Here is an 18,618-nt window from a genome sequence, read left to right as displayed (position 1 = left end):
AGACCCTGTTCCTTTGTTTACCATCATTACGCACTAAGAAGTCCAGAACTTCCATTCACTCCACACGTCCACATTCTATGTCTTACATGGCTGAAGGAGGTCAGGGCATTTCTTATAGTCCCTGCTTTTATTTTCCCAAAGCATTTCCCTTCATCACCCAATAAAACAGTTTTGCAATTTTAGCAATTTTGAAGTTTCTTTAAACAATCATAAGTTAAAAGTTAGAGAATTATAGGATACTTGATCCCTTTTTCTTGTTTCGGTGTCCCTGGTGCCTATAAATTTGCCCAGCACACATCGAGCATCTGTCCCTTGCTCATCTATTTGGACAATGTACTGATGAGAACTCCGAACACTGTTGTAGATGAGTCAGACTAACCAAATTTACACAGTGAGAAATAAGTAAGCTGAATCAGAATTGCATCTTTGCTGTAAAGAAATTGAAAAGGTATGTAATAACCTTGCAAAAATGAATCCTAGCTTCCAGTGTTTTCATTAGGGAACGCTACAATATATTTAAGGAAGCAGGAATAATAACTCTTTGGAAAACAGGGCAGAGAGAGAAACTTATAAATTCATCTTTGAAGTGTGAATTAAGCTAATTCAAAGCTCAGAAAATACATTAAGAGGAAAGAAAAAGAAAAGAGCAATATTTCTGGTGTAATTAATCACAAAAATTTAAGCAAATACTATCCAGCTCCTTACAAATTTAATAGTTTAAAACTTACTTTGTGAAAACGGATCAAAATCCAATATCTAATTATAATCAACTACAAAAACAAGTTCAGGAATGAAAAGAAATTGTGTTTTATTTTATTTCAAAAAAATAAAATAATAGTAAAATAAATAAAAATATCTTTCTAAAAATACAGACAAAATGGACAGGATCATGATTTCATTTATTACTTGAAATAGTTATAGAGACTACGCTCAATATAATCAAGAAAGCTGAAAATAAATTCAAAACACTCTTCACCTAGTATTATGTTTAATGATAAAGATGTAGATTATTCCTTCCCAAATGAGTATCATGATAAGATTGTTCCTCATACTGCTTTAATTCAACGTAGTATTTGTAATGCCAGTCAGTTAAACAAGAGAGTAAAAAGGAATTTGCATGTATGTCAATTGAAAGTGCAGTACAAATTTTCTCTTCATGAAGAAAACAAGATTGGCATGAGATTATGTGCAAGTCATTTTATGAGTGTTGAATACCAAAACATCTCAATTTCTATCATAATTTCAATTTAAAATTGAAATTAGAGCTTTAATTTAAAGATGAAATAGTAAATATAAATATAAAATAAATATATATTAATTTAAATATATAACTTATATTTAGTTTAAATATAAGTTCTGGAAATGAGCGGACCGAATCATTTTGCTCTCCTAACAGGGACATTTTGTGTATGTTTACAAACACAAGCATGCATTTTACAATAACCATTTTGGAAACAAACCAAATACCCAGGATTTTCAGCATTATAAGTTACTGCCCAACCACAGCATGAATTTCTCTTCCTTCCTTGGCGCTAGGCGTAATAGCTTGGATTTTGTCAATTATATGTTAACTATAGTGAAGGTGACAACTTTGAGCAATAAATTTAAAGACAAACTTCCAGCTTTGCTTCTTTTCTTGCAACACCCATTAAAAAGTCAAGGAAGAAAGTTCCTGTGTATATTCAAACAAAAAAATCAACATCAAAAAACAAAACTTCAAAATCTTGTTATGGCAATACAGGAGGCCTCTGTAACTACTTTGGAAAGAGTCATCTAGTACTCTGGGGACTGTTGGGTGAGAAAAAGAAATGCACTCTGGTTATTTTTATCCACTATTACCTGGTTCCAGATAAAGTCTGCTCTCATTAGTGTATGTATTGCTACACATACAACTGTATGGAACTTGTGACCCTAAAATATTGATACACTCCAAATACTTTTGCAAGAATTCAAATACAAGCTCAAATCCCAAATCAACAAACACGTGGCACCTCTGAAAGCCTCAGGACAGACACTTCAGAGACGTATGGTTTAGCTTTCACAGCTATGTTTACTAACCTCCGAAGTAAGAGCCATCTGTCAACTTCATTTCTTTACTGGACTTGGTGATAACACCAGCAACACCATGCTGAATGAAGTACATTTTCTTCCCCACAGCTCCTTCTCGAATGATGTAGTCTCCAGGCTGGAACACCTCAAATCTCAGCTTGCTCAACATGGCCGTCACAAAATTGGGATCCGCATTAGCAAAAAGAGGCATTGTAGCCACCAGTTTACGACAGTTGAAGTTGACTATTTCCTAAAGGTGAGTGAGCACAAAGGAAGGGGAAATTGAGTCATTTCTAGGAGAGAAGTATACATTGACTTTTAAAAACATGTACATACAGAATAAAGGCTAATCTACATTTGTAAAACTATATTTAAATTGTAATCCACATATGTCACCAATGTAATAAATTTTGTTTTAATCTGTATTAAATTTCCATTCTAGTACTTCTGTTTGCATAGAAATACAATAAATCTTCACTAATATATTAATTAAATAATAAAAATACCAACTTTATTTTCCTTACTTATCTTGTGTTTGAAATTACAACTTACAGGTAGAATTTTAATTTTTCTTTTATTTTTTTTTTTAAAGAAAAAACACCAAGCCCCATATCTACTAGGTACAGTGCTGCTTGTCCTGTAATTTATGACCCTGAACAACCTGCCTGGTACCCACCAGCAGAAATTATAAAAGAGGAAGATAGAGGTAGCCAGTTTGCATTTATTTTTTTTAAATATTATTCAGATGAGAGTAAAAAAGAAATAGAGAGCAGGTGTTACCAAAGGTAGTCAGTGGATGATCATGGATGGAATCTGATTTCTGCTTGGCAAGAACAAACTCTCCTGAATCACCCACTGAAACCCGAGTTGGAAGGACAGCATCTCTCTTTATCCTGTCTCCTTGTTTGCTGTCTAGACAGTCAGAAAGAAGCTCTATATGTTTGGCTCCATTTTGAAGATTTTTAAATCAGATTAAAAATATTTATGTCTCTCTAGACTAAACAATATAGGAAAATGTTTTACTATAAACTTTGGGAGAGGCAATGGTAATGCAAATGTTACCATTATGACATGTCTTCTAGCTCCTTCATAAAAGAACCTAGCATCAAGGTACCTTTCATCAAAGAATATGAATAAAAGTGCTGTATTGAATTTTTAATGTTCTTTAAGAAGCCTAGAAACTGAAGCCACTTTCCATAGGAGGTGGAAACACTATAAAATGGGAATATTAACAAAATTAGAACATTTGAAAGCTCTATCTGGAAAAATGTTAGTGCTAAGGCCAAAACAGAAGTTCTTGATATTATTTCACAAAATTGCTTGATACTGTCTTAGCATAGGTTAAAAATTTCTAGGTGCTGAATAAAGAAAATTTTAGAACTACATGCAACAGGACATGAATCTGCCAAAAAAGAGGGTGAATTTCTTTGACAATCAATGTTATCGGAGACCAATATGTTAAAAATAAACTAAGCACAGAAAGAAACATGCCACATGAGTTTCTTTAGATGTGAAATCTGAAACAGTTGATTCCATGGGAGCTGAGAGAGAAAAGAGGAGAGATAACAAGAGGTTGAGCCCACGATACTAAGTTATGGTTAGCTATCATGAAGAAATTCTAGTGTGAGACTGCATCAGACAACAACAGCAGAAACAACAACAATAACAATATGCTGAACATTTTTGAAAGCTAGAAAGTATTTGAATGTTTGTGCCATAAAAAAGGAAATTCTTTAAGAAACTAGATATGTTTGCTTTGATTTAAAGAGTTCACAATATATACGTGCATTAAACAGTGCACGAACATCTATAATTTGTATGTTCTATGCATAAATTAAAAACTCAATTCAATTTAAGGTAATCCCAACTGATAAGAGAACATTTAAATTCTGTATCAATAACAATCATTGTAGAAAGCTATAGTTGGTGAGGCATCCAATTCTGTTGAGTTCTATGATGCTTATTATTATTCTGGACAGCATAGCTCTAAAATGTTTTCACCATGGTAGCTATAAATATAATTACCATAATTACACAAATGAATCACAGAGTGCTCTTAACAAATAAGGTTGTTGTAGCATCGCTAAATTCCTATCTCAAACATGTTCAGTATTTTTATACTGTGCAGAAGACACAATAGCTTCCTTCTAGGAACTTAGAGAGACATTGACAAGCATGCAGACCTAGAGACTTAATTATTACATCTTAATGTTTCTCAGTATTGAAAAGAACAGTTGGTCAATTTATAGTAAGTGAAACTTTATCATCTAGTACGTTCTATTAATGAATACTACCATATTTGTCTCATTTCTTTTTCTCATTCAAGTGCCTGGTCTAGTTGTACTCAAAAGAACAAATGCACATATTTAGGAACATTTTTTAAAGGTGGATAATTTAATTTTTGAGAATAAAGGTTTTTCTTGAATGTGACGGTTTAAATGAGAATGGTCCCATAGGCTTAGATATTTGAAATCTTAGTCTCTAGTTGGTAGAACTGTTTGGGAAGGATTAGAAGGTCTGGGTATTGAAGTAAGTGTGTTACTAGGAGAGGTTTTTGAAATTTCAAAAACTCATGCCATTCCCAGTTAGCTTGCTCTCTTCCCTCTCTTTCCTCTCTCTCTCTCTCTCTTCCTAGTGGATATTGTCTCTACATGTATGATAGGGGAGTTCAGCCAATCATATTCTGTTTTCGGGGCGAGCCGCCCTCAGGCAAAAGCCTGCCTATAAACCTTGCAAATGCGCTCCACTAGCTCTCTTTTCGCCTGGCTCCTGTGTCCGGACGGATCTGTTGGATTCTGGTATAAACTATTGTAAGTCTTACTTCTATTTATTAAAGCTATATATTTTATATCAAGATAGTCTGGGGACTTTTCTTTACCAATCGCCCTGCAGCTTCACATGTAAAGTCTCATCTACCATCAACCACCATGCTCTTCTGTCTGCTGCCATGCTTCCTACTATGACAATTACATAATATAATCCTCTGGAACTTTCTGTCCTCAGGTTACCTTTGTCATAATGATTCATTTATTACTGAAGTATTTTTTAAATTCATAGTTACATTTAATAATAATTTCACCAAAAACTTACTTGTATTTTATACATGAGAATCAAAGTTTGCCTTGGTCAATAGCTGCTCTAATATATTGAATCAATACCTTTGGAAAACTAAGAAAAACATTTATTTTGTGTCTTAAATTAATTCTGTCCTATATGATCCTTAATGTGTTGGGTAAGCAGGAAGTATTTTCTGTTTTTCAGCACAAAACTGGCATAGCAGTTCAGAGCAGAAGAAAGCAAATGTCATGAAACATTACTAAGTCATTCAGAAAGATTTTGATGGGCAAGAACACAGGACTACCAGAACTGGTGGGAGAGAGGAGGAACTTGAACTTCCCACAGGGTAGGAAACCCTGACTGCTGTTAGGGCTGGAGAGAGAGGAGGAGAGGGAGTGGGGAGAATAGGAGGGTATGGGGAGGAGGGGAGGAAGTGGAAACTTTTATAAACAAACAAACAAATAAATTAATTAATTAAAAGATTTCCAGAAAAAAAAAAGATCCAGTGGTATACTCTTGTGTGAAGTACTGGGCATTCCTTACTGGATATCTACAAATTGTAAGTACTAAATAAATGCAGCGCTAGAAACTTCTATATGCAAGCAATTCTGAGAAGACTTAGCAGGTTACAATATGTTGATTCATTTACATGTATATGGAAGAACACTGGATAAAGAAGAGGCTACCATGTACTTGGTAGGGAGAAACAATATGCTAGGGATAGAACAATTAAGAGGGAGGGGAGAGATGATGTGATTAGATTTTAGTTAAATAGTGAAAAGTAAATAAAACAAGTCTAGATTGTGAGGAATAGACTACAGGGGACTGCACTGCTGAGCGTAAATACAGAACAAGCAGACTGCATGTCCTTGCTACTCTTATGTCACCTTGACACAAGCTATAGTCACCCAAAAGGAGAGAGCCTCAACTGGGAAAATGCCTCCTTAAGGTTGGACTGAAATCAGACAAGCTTAGAGGGCATTTTCTAAATTAGTGATCAATGGAGTATTGTCCAGCCATTTGTGGGTATGGGCACCCCTGACCTGGTGGTCCTGGGTTTTTAAAGAGACCAGACTGAGTAAGCCATGTAAAGGGCATCGCTCCATGACTTCTGCATCAGTTCCTCCATCCAGGTTCCAGCCTTGTTTGAGGTCCTGTCCTGACTTTCTTTAGTAACTGTGATATGGAAGTGTAAGACAAATAACCCCTTTTCTCCCCAGTTTGCCCTTTCGTTATGGTAGTTCATCACAGCAACAGAAACGATAAGTCGGACTAGATGGTAGCTGTTAGTAGTTTCCAAAGAGAGAATGTAGAAACTAGAAAGATGTAAGAACCACCGGTTTACAGCTTATCAAGTGTGCTCTATTATCTGAGTGATGATGACACATCATGCTTTTTAAATGCTACGGTTTTCTCATTTAACTATAATTAAAAACCCAATGAACAGTTACATCATTAACAGAATCATAGAGATGAGCCGAATAGGTCTCAAAGAGGTGATTTAACAAAAATCACTTAAAATTCAGGAAATGAAGCCAGGTTTTAGAGAAGTATATTGTCATTCTTGGACATTGTTTCCTACCATGGGGGTCACCAGATAAATGGAGCTATTCAACAACTTAGTGTGGCTAGTGTGACTGATAGATTACTGAATTCTAATCAATTTAAGTTTAAAGTTTAAAATTTGTCAGTTAATTGTTTAGAAAAACCTGTCTGGAAAATCTTGGCCAGGAAACCACACTCAGTTGTGAAGTATATGAAATCTACATATTGGTTGTTTCTGAGGAAAATCTGGTGTCCAAATCAAGATGTGTTATAAAAACAAAACTCTGATCCAGATTGTGTACTGTAGACATTAAGAAATACTTCAAACCCTATTACACAGCTACAGTATTGAAAACAGCTTGGTACTGGCATAAGAACAGAGTAATCGACCTATGGAATCGAATAGAAGACCCAGATATTAACCCACAAACCTATGAACACTTGATTTTCGACAAGGGAGCTAAAGGTGTGCAATGGAAGTAGGAAAGCATCTTTAACAAATGGTGATGGCATAACTGGATGTCAACCTGTAGAAGAATGAAAGTAGATCCATATCTATTACCATGCACAAAACTCAAGTCCAAATGGATTAAAGACCTCAACATTAATCTGACCACTTTGAACCAGATAGAAGAGAAAGTGGGAAGCGGTCTACAAGATATAGGCACAGGAGACCACTTCCTAGGTAGAACCCCAGTAGCACAGACAATAAGAGAATCAATGAATAAATGGGACCTCATGAAACTGAGAATCTTCTGTAAAGCAAAGGACACTGTCAGTAAGACAAAAAGGCTACCTTAGGACTGGGAGAAGATCTTCACAAACCCCTCATCAGACAAAGGTCTGATCTCCAAAATATACAAAGAACTCAAGAAACTAGACACTAAAACTCTAATTAACCCAATTAAAAAATGGGGTGCTATCTGAACAGAGAATTCTCAACAGAAGAACTTCGAATGGTCAAAAGACACTTAAGGTCATGCTCAACATCCTTTGCGATCAGGGAAATGGAAATCAAAACAAATATGAGATACCATTTTACACCGGTCAGATTAGCTAAAGTCAAAAACACCAATGATAGCCTATGCTGGAGAGGATGTGAGGTGAGGGGAACTCTCATCCATTGTTGGTGGGAATGCAAACTTGTGCAGCCACTGTGGAAATCAGTGTGGCGGTTCCTCAGGAAACTTTGAGTCAACCTCCCTCAAGATCCAGCAATTCCACTCTTGGGAATATACCCAAGAGATGCCCTATCATACCACAAAAGCATTTGTTCAACTATGTTCATAGCAGCACTATTTGTAATAGCCAGAACCTGGAAACAACCTAGGTGCCCCTCAATAGAAGAATGGTTAATAAAGGTGTGGAACATATACACATTAGAGTTTTACTCAGCGGTAAAAGACAATGACATCTTGAATTTTGCATGCAAATGGATGGAAATAGAAAATGCTTTACTGAGTGAGGTAAGCCAGACCCAAAAAGAGGAATATGGTATGTATTCACTCATAAGTGGATTCTAACCATAATTAAAGGTTTTGAGCCTATTATTCGTGATCCTAGAGAAGCTAAATAAGAAGGTGAACCTGAAGAAAATCATGTAGTTATCCTCCTGGAGATTGGAAGTAGACAAGAGTGCCAGGAAACCTCGGGTGTATGGGGGGGGGAAATTATTGGAAGGGGAGAGGGTTAGAGAGAAGGCAGTAGGGGAGGAATGGGGAAATCTCGGGGGATTGGGATGGTGGGAGGGAGGAAGGATGGATATGGGATCAGGGAAGTATATATCTCAACTAAGGGAGTAATTTTAGGGTTTACAAGAGACTTGATTATAAAGGGGATCCCAGGTCCAAGGAGAGATCCCCAGATTATTCTCTGGACAAAGGAGAGGGTGCCTGAACCGGCCTTGGCCCATAACCATGCTGATGAATATTTTGCATATCACCATAGAACCTTCATCTGGCGATGGATAGAGATGGAGACGGAGACCCACATTGGAACACTGGACTTAACTCTCTTGGTCCAAACGAGAAGCAGAAGGAAAGAGAACGGGAGCAAAGAAGGCAAGACCAGAGGGAGCCTTCACCCGTTGATGGATGGAGATTGAGACAGAGAACCACAGTGGATCACTGGACTGAGTCCCCAAGGTCTCAATGAGGAGCAGAAGGAGGGAGAACATGAACAAGAAAGGCAGGACCATGAGGAGTGCGTTCACCCACTGATACAAGGGGACTGATCTAATGAGAGTTCACCAAGGCCAGTTGGACTGGGACTGAACGAGCACGTGATCCAACCAGGTTCTCTGAATGTGGCCGGATTCTCTGAATGTGGCTGGCACGGGGTCTTTCTGAAAAGCCCTTGACAATGACACTGGGACTTGTTTCCTCTGCATATACTGGGTTTTTTGGGAATCAGTCTGTTGGATGCTCACCTTCCTGGACCTGGAGGGAGGGGGGAGGAACTTGAACTTCCCACAGGGCAGGAAACCCTGACTGCTCTTAGGGATAGAGAGGGAGGAGGAGAGGGAGTGGGGGGAGTGGGAGGATGTTGGGTAGAGGGGCAGAAATGGAAACTTTTATAAATTAATAAACTTTTATAAAAAAAAGAAACACAAACTCTCACTTTAATGATGTTCTAATATAGACTGCATTCGGAGATCTCATTTTAAATAGGTACAATATAAAAGAATTCACATCTCTTTACATTGTTGATATAACCACTTGGAAATTTAAAGTGACTTATTATTCATATTACATTTCCACTGGGCATTGGACAGCATTATAAAGTAGTTAATGCCCTGTATAAGAGTATTTTAAAAGAAAAACGACACGATGCATTTCTAGACATTTGAACTTCCAGTGAAACAATCTGCAAGACAAACAAGAAGTAGAAGTGAGGTAGATTAGAGAGGCACATGGCGACAGTAATGAGCTTTATGGTGGCTCCAACTGAAACAAACACAGACTGAATTGGGTAGCTCATATTGCTACCTTCCTTAACTTCCTTCTATACTGGCATCTCCATATCATGAGCTTTGTAGATTTTCCTGTTAAAACTATGTATCTGTTATACCATGTTCTAAGTTTCCACACAAGGGTAGAAAAGTGCAAACAGAACCACATTCTCGGCAAAGTCAAATTCATTCCTGGATTCTCTGATCTTTCACCACCTTACGTCGTGAATAATTCACCCCTTCTTTAGTTAAAAATATCTGTGTGTATGAATATTTCTTCTGCATACGTGCATGTGTGCCATGCATGCACCATGCCCACAGAAACCAGAGAAGAATGTCAGAATTGCTGGAATTGTAATTACAGACTTTGAGCTGCCAAATGGGTACTGGGAACTGAACCTGGTTATTTTTCAAAAGCAGCAAATGTTCAGTTCTTTGCAACATGCCCATTAAGGATCTATCCCAAATCTCTCTGAGACTTTTCTCTTCCCCTTGAGTATGTACTCCTGCCTGCCACTAAAGCTTCGTTATTCTTCGTTTGCCCACTTTGTAGAGGTCTCATATTCTCTCTGTCATTGAGACTTCCCTTGTTGGTGACACAATATTTATCTTCTGTAGACCCATGCTGTATTATGGTTTTGTTTGATCCACAGCAAATAAGATTTTGATCTTAATACTCCAAGAAGAATAAATAAATATATTGAAATCGCTGACCAAAGTTAATTTTATATGACCTCACTTCTAAGGAAGTCACGTGTATTAGATCATTATCTGAAGAATTTGAAGTAATGCATGAAAGTAAGGTATATGAAAAATTTAAAGAGGAAAAATAAAAATGTTTTGACATGTTTAGGATTTCTATCAAATTCCATGGCCCTTTCTTAAAATTTCCTGCTCCATGGAAAAGTCTGCTGGATACTATGGGCCTGTAGACTGAAGATGAATGCCACAATGGTACAGAAGAACTATGGGTGACTGTCAGGGCAGCTAGATGTTTCTGTCAATTCTAGAGTTTTGAAAGTTGCTTACAATGTACTTCCTGTTTCGTCAGGTAATATTATGTCCTTCTGGAGTATTTGATGGAGTTGAAGAAAAGATACATAGTTATAGCTTTCCTTAGTTATAATAAAGGATAAAGTAAATAGAAAAAAATTCCATGGTCCTGCAGCTTATGTTCAGTCCTTAATCCCCAGGGAAGTTGCAAGGGAAGCTGAATTGTCCAGCATTGCATTCAGTACAGAGAAGATCACTGGGTTGCACTGACCCTTATAGATATGGTTTCAAAATGCTTAAGCATCAACAGAACACTCTAATGATCATTGTCAGGCATGGCCCTCATCTGAGGCATGATGCTCTGATTGACATTCACCTGTTGGGTGGAAGGATCCTGAGTGACCTGTCAAACATGAAATTTTCTTTCCTGTTATTCTTTAGAGGAAGTCAGTACTCCACAGATGTTTTTATGGAATTTTTCTAAACCATAATATACCAGGCTCCAATCCAGATTTAAAGGATATGAATCTAAACCTTTAGGAGATATGACTCAAAGTCTCTACTTACATAGTCAAGTATGGTTCCTAAAATAAGTGAGTACCCAGAAGTCTAAATCTAGGCTTGAGGGAGGAATTTATGTATGCATGTATTCAACATAAGTTAATTATAAATAATAAAAATAGTTTTGTCAAAAAATCGAGAGAAAAATTATAAGTCACAATACAGCTCCTTTATTGACAGAATAAAGTTGAAAGTGAACTGTCATTTATGTTTACATTTTATTAAAATAAATGGATTGGTAGTTACTTTGAAAGAAAACTTTCCCTTCTTTCACATTCTCAATTAATATTCATTTGATGGTATGACTCCTAAACTATAAGATGTTTAATTGAATATATAAGGAAATCACCTCAAGACAAGACAACATCATTGCTTTATGAATGTTTTGAACGTGGATCTAGACAAGGATTGACCAATTAAGAACTTGCTTCCACTTCTTTACAACATTCCCTGTGGTTTCTATGTCTCTAAGGTGGGGTATTTACAGGTTCTTTCCTCAGTTGTGACACTCTCTTTTGTCATTCAAGAAAGCTTTTGTTGCAAGTGATAAAGAATTTGGGTCTCAAATATTATGAAATAGACTCCTAGGGTAAGAAATATTTATCTTTAAATGATTGGAATTGAAAGAGTTATCAGTAGAACAGAAGTGACTAACGGATGTGTACAGCTTCCCAATTTTAAATTTATTTGATTTCCATCACATGGAGGCTAGCCAGTGGTATACTTTTATTAGCAAGTTAGTTTTAATTTAGTTTCTGGGGGAAAATATGTTTTCCTCAGCACAGCTGCATTCATAATATACAAATTCTCTTGGATTCCTTTGCTATATACTTTTATGACAGACCATTTCTAACATTACAACGTAGCCCTCACTGACATTCTTTATAATACCCAGTGATCCACTTTGTATTAGTCATATTGTATATCTAAAATTCAGTCAGCAGAGAGGAAAACTGATGGCAATTGTTTACAAGTGTTGTGAGATCTAGTATTTTCCATTAACACCTGCTTTAAATCCTAGTTATACTATTAATTGCTAGATTAACAAACAGCTTTCAAGTTGTGAGTGAAACACTGGAATACCATTTAAATCAAGATTCTATATGTATTACATGTATTGTTCAGGGTTATAGATGGAGTTGTGTTCCTCCAAAATTTATATACTATCACTTATAAATGTATTAAGAGAAAATACATCTAGAAGTTTATAGAGTCAAAATAGTGATATCTTTATGAGAGCAGTCGCAAATAAAACCAGCTAGGTTTTTCAGTCTTGACCATTTGGCTTTGAAATTAAAATGTAGATTTTAAATCTATAAAATATTTCAATACTATATAAAATGTTCCTAAATATCAACTTTTTACAACCTCAACTTTCCCAGGTATTTCTATCTTTCTATCATTTTCTGTCTTTGAACTCAATATTATTACAAAACTATTAACTAGTGACTGACTTTGCATTGTATTAGTGATTTTTCTATGATTTTTTTTAATGTTCCAGAATCCAGTCCATTTGTCACATCAGTAAGTACAAAAGTTGCATCATCTTGCTTAAAGGAATTGAGGCTACTTATAGATAAACAAATGAGTTTCAGACAAATTTAAGTATGCTAAAAACTTTTAAAATGTATTGTGTTTAAAGAAAGAAATGTTAACAGGGTCTTGAGTATATGTATGCTATGTATTCTAGGCAGATGTGGTATGTAACATGTGTATGTACAATTATGTGTGTGTGTATTACCAGAAAAGAATGAAAATTCCATATTAGAACCGAATCTTACTTTGAAAAAAAAACCCTTTAATAATTTGTAACATATAAATAATTTTTATGACATATTTTAATTTTTAAATTTAAGCAACTGTGGAAGCAATTCTTATTACTAAATATAATGTTTTACAATTCCAATATAATAGCAAACAGTCCTCTTTGGCACTAATGCCTTTTGTTCTTTTCTTTTGTATTTTAGGCCACTAACGTGGTCTCACTTATTTAAAATTAGTTTCAAACATATATTCGCTCTAGTTAATCTACACACTGGAAAATTTTTCTTTCTCGAAAGAATGTATTATTTTTCACTAGTATTATTTCTAAGGTTTAAAATTTATTGTGAAGCTTTTCCCATAAAGAGGTTGGGTGTTTACTTTATGGGACAGTTTTGTCTAGTTCCCTATGACCATTCATTAGTTCACTTTGAAAAAGTAATTATAATTCTATGATAACAATTTAAGCTGTATATCTGGTATTTATACTTTTTAAAAATTAGGTTTTGTGACATTATTCTTCAATTTCTCCTGATTTTTCTGATCCTCATTTATACATGTCTAAATTATGGCTCATATTGTTGTCATTGTATTGCTGTCATTGTTGTTAGGCTTTTTAATTTACGTTAGGAGATCACAATATTTAAACATGTTAATAACAGGAATAGGAATTCCAATATCTGTTATAATTATGATAAATAGTATCATTAACCATTTTCTCTCTGGGTGTGCTTTCATCTGAGTGATTTCTTTTCATAAAGCATATTTTAAACACATACACATTTATACAATGCTTGCCAAAGGGCAAAAAAGTTTCATCTATTCTCTATAAAATCTTTTTTTCATACTTTGTGATCATAAATAAAGTTATAAAAACATAAATTATGTGCGTTACTAGGGTAGAGGAAATGATGTTTAAACTCTCAATATTAAAGCACTCAGAGGATTTCAAAGGTTCATGTCACAGTGTTCCTGTCCTGTTAGTCTTGTGACATCTAACCTTAAATGTATACATTAGATCGGAATACCAGTAGACTAGAGCACAGATCTTTCTAAGCACTGGTGGTTCTCTGTCACTTTTACAGTCTCAAGTCACAGTCATTAGGCATTTATCAATCACAGCAAGACATTACATAGTGGCAATAATGTGATTTATTTGATAATGTGGTATTACAAGTAAAGTTCCTCAAACACTTGACATACTATTTTTCCTAAAATTATGTTGAAAACATCAATGTCCTCATCATACCATCACCTTCATCCTTCCAACCCACACTATGGCTCCAACTATCATCATCTCTTTTACTTCTAAAGGACATTCATCACTGTAGAAGTTTTAATGCGAGATGTTCTCCTTGGGATTACAGATTTGAACACTAGGTCTCTGACTGATGGTACCACTTGAGAAAGCTGTGTAACCATTATCTGGTAGAGCCTTGTTGGAGGAAATGGGTTACTTGGGTCAGGCCTTGCCATTTTGTATCTTGACCCCATTTCCAGTTCTCTCTCCACTTTCTGAATGTAGTAGATTCAGTGTGACTAGCCAGGCTTCTAATCCTGCTTCCATGTACATTCTTGGCCTCTTGCTCTTTGTACTCCATCATAGTGAACTGTATCCTCTGGAGCTGTAAGCCATAGTAAGCCCTGACTTCTTCATCTCCACCATAGTGAACTTTATCCTCCGAAACTGTAAGCCATAGTAAGCCCTGACTTCTTCAAGTTGCTTATATCAGGTATTTTCCTCAAAAGAAAAAAAAAATGGAATATTTTTTTTTAAAAACTTTATATTTTATTTGTGTTTACAAACTTATTGTATCTTAAATGATTGTTGAATGAAAAGTTCTTTATTAAGCAATTTGCTTCCTTCTTCCTTGGCCAAAGAAGAACTAAAATGAAACCAGATTTAGTATAGGCTTCTTCTTTTTTACCATGTTTTTTCTCCCTGAACCCCCATCTTCTACCCCTTCCTCTATTCATGTTCCACATTAACTTCCACATTCAGAGCACACCTTTTCCTTTGAGACCTTTACTTTGTGTTCTTGGCCTCGGTGAACCTACTTATTCTTGTCAGCTATTTTGGGTTATGTAGTCTCGCTCTAGCAATTAACTATGGGTGATTTCCTGCATCTCCGGGGTTCCTGTTAATGGCTTCTTGCTTTTACTTCTTGATCTTTTCTTTCTCCTTTATTTTTTTTATCTTCCTCTATATAGGAAGCACTTCCTTTGAGACTGAAAACTGCATCACTGTGTCTCTTAGTTTGTCTTTGCAGTCATGTCTGGATCTATATATTGCACACATTTTTAAAAAAATCAATGCAAATGTTCCGCACCTCTCTGATAGGACCTAGAGACACATGGTGAAAACAAAAACACAAACAGAAAATAAATAACAACAGCAAAAATTTCTTTGTTCATCTTGTTTGGAATTATAACCTCTATGACATCACATGCATACTCTTTGTCTCATCTTTTGCTACTTTTGTCTGTCACATAAATACAGGATAACTTTGGGAGGCAGGCTTTACAATGCAATGCATCTAGCCTACTTCTATAATTTCAACAAAATGTAATTTAAAAGCATTTTTAGATACTCACGTATAGATTTTAAAAGTGGTTCAAAATTACACTAAGTATTCGCACAAATTGTGTTTTCTTGGGTAATAAACTCAGTTTACAAATTAGAGGTCAGAGGCTAGGATAATACTCTCAACCCATTTCCTGTTTTATAAGAATGAAATATACTGACGTTTTAAATTCTCCCGGGGCACATGATCAGCACCTATTTTCAGCTCTCAGCTCCTCACACTTCGTTGTTTAAAAATAGATCAGTTCTGAACTTTGGAGACTGGCTTAGAAGGGCATTAACCCCTTTCTAGACTGTTAGGCTTGCCATTCTGCTCCAATGGAATCAGTGTAAAACCAGCCATGCTAAAAACAGACCTTCTCCTTTATACACATTCCAACAAGCATTCAGGAGCAAGGGGGAGCATTCACTGAATACTTCTAACTAGATTTTATTTTTAAATATACGACTAGCATTTACTAAAGCACATGTCAGTCTTATCATCATAATATTTCAATGTCAAGTTTTGATGCTGGGGGCATTGTCTCCAGAGAGCTGCCTGCTGAAATGAAGGGAGAGCTATTATCAGATTCTTTGAATAACTTCCAAAAGAAATGGGGCATACAATGAGGCTTAGTTCAGTGTCTCCTGCATATTGTCCAGGTACTTTGAATCACCCCCTCAATACTTTACATGTAGTTTGTTATACTTTATTTTTTTAAATATGTCTTTCACTGAACTATAAAAGACATTAAGGCTACAAGATTGGCTAGTTTTTACTTAAATATGTGACTATTTAATCCTTTTATTTTAAGAACATGTGTGCTATGGATTGGTCACATTTCCTGATATATTATGTATTTTACCTTCTTAGTTTCAACAGCACACTATAGGGCAATTAATATTATCAAATTTTGCATTTAAAAATGAGGAAAGGAATGACAAATTGATTAAGAAGTAGCTTGAAGCCACCCATTTAGTTAGTGCTGATTAGTGGTGTGATATTGCACTGTTGTTCGTGGTCCTAGTCTGCCTTTCAGAAGCTGTGCCATTTACTATTTCTTACAGAAAGGGAAGAGCGCATATACTTACAAATGCCACCAAGGGATTATGGCCAACTAAAACAAAGAAAGCTGGCAAAGAAACATGGACATGGAAGGTGTGGGTGCCTAAGAGTCACAGAAGTCCAAGTCAGCAAGCATATAGTTTTGACTAGACACAGCCACAAAGCACCCAGCTTATAAGCAGGAGAAAGGGTAAATACATCACAGTATCACTTTCCTGATTTGGGATAGTAACTTTCTGGGTATCATCTTAAAGAATTTTCCTTAGAAAATTGTACTCGTTCCTTTGTTTTGAACCATACTATGTTAGCTCACAGTGAAATGAAGGGAGCTTTTAAGATAAATTTGTAACCACTTCACATCCTAAAACAGGAAAGATTTTGGTAGAGCTCCGTGTTCAGATTCTGAGGCTTAACAAATGCTGAACTGACAAGAACCTCTTCCTCTATGAATCTCCCATGTCCTGGATGTGTCACTACCTGCATTTGGATGGGCCAATCAGCAGCAATTGCTCGAAGATTCATTGAGTATTTTCTGTGCAGCTTTGCATGGTGATTACTGCAGTTCATTTGGGCAGCTGTGGACAGAAGCATTACAGACTGCCTGGCTCAAAAACAGCATCCATTTATTTTCAAAGCTCTGATGTGCAAAGTCTAAGATTAAAGTCCTAGCAGTTTGTGTGGAGATATGGTACTCTTGCTAAAACACAGACATCTTTCAAGCATGTGCCCATATTACAGAAGAACAAGAAGTGTATTGGACTTCTTTAATAAGGATAGTAATCACATCCACAAGCATGATACTATTTTGGCAGAATCAACACTCAAATGATCAGTTGCCAACATTTGAATTTGGTATAGGAGTGATATAATCTATCATATATTCTATGAATGCTACTGGGTTATAGTGAGCAGAAAAAATACTCAAATACTTTTCATAATTTGCCCCACTGACAGTCACTCTCTACCCCTATTCCTTAACTCCTTGTTAAACAACTAACCCATAGCACATAGAAAGTTATCTTATAAAATGGATGCATATGAAGCAGAACTACTTGGCACACACTGCACATATTACAAATGAATACAAAGATGACAGTACATTTTTTGCAAACAGTAAGGAAAAGTATATTGGCCAGAGTCAAATGAAAAAATGATATTAAGCTGCAAGGATGAAGCTCGCCATGCCAAGAACTGCTGGGCTCATTCCTCCAATCGCCACTGTTTCATAGCCAAAAATCTTCATCTACAGTGAAAACCAATGATTCTTTGAGACAAGTTTTCACGTGTTTGATCTACATTTATCTGCACTTAATTTATCTAATAATTAGTTAATATAAGCTATATGTAGGACTGGGAATTATGTGGATATCAAGAAAGACAAAACCCTTTTTCTAAAGTTCATTGTGTGACAGAGCAGACAACACACAAGGAAGCATTAAGAGAAAGCATGGCAAACAACGGGCAAGCAGCATATGTGATGGGGAATAACTACACAGGAGCTAACCTGGATTAAGTGCCCAGGGTCTTGATAAATTAACATTTTAATATTGAGACTTGAACAATATGCAGAACCAATTATTTGTTTCAGCAAGTAGTCTCCAGCATAAAGCCAAGAACAGTCACCCAATTTCTGCTACGATTGAACGTGTTTGTCTGTTTTTTTCAGCAATGACTTATGCTATTGTTCTCATTTGATTTCTGCAGCTGTGATAAAATACTCTGACAAAAAGTGACATGGAGACAAGAGTTTGGTTTCTACTTTCAAGTCACAGTCCACCATTCAGGGAGTCAAGCAGGAACCTGAAGAAGAAATTCTGCTTGTTGGCTCACTCCCAGGCTCATGCTAAGGAGTACTCGCATAGGGATGTGACTGCCCACAGTGGACAGGGACAACTTTTATCATTTGACAATTAGGACAATTGCCAACCGTCATGCCCACAGGCTTCTCTGATCTAGACAATTCTTCAATGAAAGTATTTCTCTCAGATGACCCTAATCTGTCAAATTGACATGTCAGGCTAACTAGGACAGTTATTGTTTCTCCACATTACTTCTCTTCCACTTATCCTTCTA

General features: G+C 36.0%; 1 protein-coding gene across 1 annotated transcript in view; it reads right to left on the bottom strand.

Moving 5' to 3' along the window:
* Positions 1–18,618, bottom strand: part of Hcn1 (hyperpolarization activated cyclic nucleotide gated potassium channel 1) — a 374,094-nt gene that overhangs the window by 54,366 nt on the left and 301,110 nt on the right. The window contains exon 6 of the mRNA XM_048443061.3: positions 2,059–2,299. Within this exon, the coding sequence (XP_048299018.2) occupies positions 2,059–2,299 (241 nt within the window). The remainder of the gene's footprint in view (positions 1–2,058; positions 2,300–18,618) is intronic.

The sequence above is a fragment of the Myodes glareolus genome, chromosome 15, assembly GCF_982192425.1.
Source record: "Myodes glareolus chromosome 15, mMyoGla1.1, whole genome shotgun sequence".
Lineage (NCBI taxonomy): Eukaryota > Metazoa > Chordata > Mammalia > Rodentia > Cricetidae > Myodes > Myodes glareolus.
The sequence above is the reverse complement of the archived record's forward strand: the minus strand, read 5'-3'. Positions and strand labels throughout refer to the sequence as shown.